At 34.0% G+C, this 1,130-nt stretch overlaps 1 protein-coding gene across 1 annotated transcript; it reads right to left on the bottom strand.

The window, feature by feature from the left end:
• Nucleotides 1-261: 261 nt before the first annotated feature.
• Nucleotides 262-912, bottom strand: LOC127717241 (putative mediator of RNA polymerase II transcription subunit 15). The gene has a single exon (XM_052222988.1). The coding sequence runs from the start codon at nt 910-912 to the stop codon at nt 262-264; it is 651 nt and encodes a 216-aa protein (XP_052078948.1).
• Between the last annotated feature and the right edge of the window lie 218 nt (nt 913-1,130).

Raw genomic sequence — 1,130 nt, 5'->3', positions numbered from 1 at the left:
TCTTGAAAGTATGGAATCTAATATTCCATCACAATCATCACTACATGTCTTTGTATTTTTACTGGTTTTTTTTTAAATTTATGTAAAAAGCATCGTCTTCAAGGTGGTTATCTACCTTTAGGAATATGCTTGGCATACATATATGTATGAATAATAATAAAACTATATACAAACAAATCATTGTAAAAAATATAGAGATGATAAACAAAAAGAAAAAAGGAGTTAGCTACATAATCGTTTGTACATGTTTATTTCTCCTTTTTAACTTTGAGTTTTTGGTTTGCTGGTTTGGTTCTCTCTATCGAATAGGTCAGTTGTGGGTGTTGTTGCAGACCTTTTTGAAACTTTTTTTCCTGGAGTGGTTGCACTAGCTTGTTTCTCAACTAGAAATTGTTGCATTGAACTTTGTTTTTCATCTTTTGCATCATTTTGATTATTTAGTTTATTCTTTTTACTAGATTTTTTTTTAGTTTTTTTAGGACTTGATGTTGCAGCTTGTCCTGTATTTTCATCATTCTCTTCATTGGTGATTGATTGAAATAGAGGTTGAGATTTTTGAATAGACACCTCTTGCGAATTTTTGTTTTGAGTTTTCTTCGGATTGCGAGTGAGCACTTCCTGCGATTGTTGGTTAGGCACTTCCTGCATCTGCTGGTTAGGTATTTCCTGCATTTGTTCAGTTTCATGTTGTTGAGTATGTGCAGTCTCATCATTATTGTCATCAGTCTCTGAATCTGTATTGTCATTATCTGTGTTTGTTAATTCATTTTCATCATGTTCATTATTGTTGTCTGAAAAGGGCTCTTCGCATTCTGATTGTTTGTGTCCAGATTTTTTATAGATATTACATTTCCAGTCATTTGGACAATTGCTGATGAAGTGGCCTTTTTCGAGGCATTTTTTGCACACCATGTCGTCTCTGTTTTTTGTTGGTTGACCTTTATGAAGGATTGTAGCCCTGTAGTTTCCTATTGTTACTTGTCTAGGAAAAGGTTGTTCAACAGGTTCACAATAAAATATTCGGTCTCCTGATAGGCAGTTTTAAGTAACAGTCCTGTTCTGATCACTCCAGATTTTGAAAAACAATTCAAACTTACCGTCGACGCAAGTGATGTTGGAGTTGGAGCCGT

Source organism: Mytilus californianus, unplaced genomic scaffold (genome assembly GCF_021869535.1).
Source record: "Mytilus californianus isolate M0D057914Y unplaced genomic scaffold, xbMytCali1.0.p SCAF_92, whole genome shotgun sequence".
Classification (NCBI taxonomy): Eukaryota; Metazoa; Mollusca; class Bivalvia; order Mytilida; family Mytilidae; genus Mytilus; species Mytilus californianus.
This window is presented reverse-complemented; position numbering and strand designations above follow the sequence as displayed.

Coding starts and splice junctions, on each gene's coding strand:
- LOC127717241 (XM_052222988.1), bottom strand. CDS start 912: ATGGTGTGCAAAAAATGCCTCGAAAAAGGCCACTTCATCAGCAATTGT.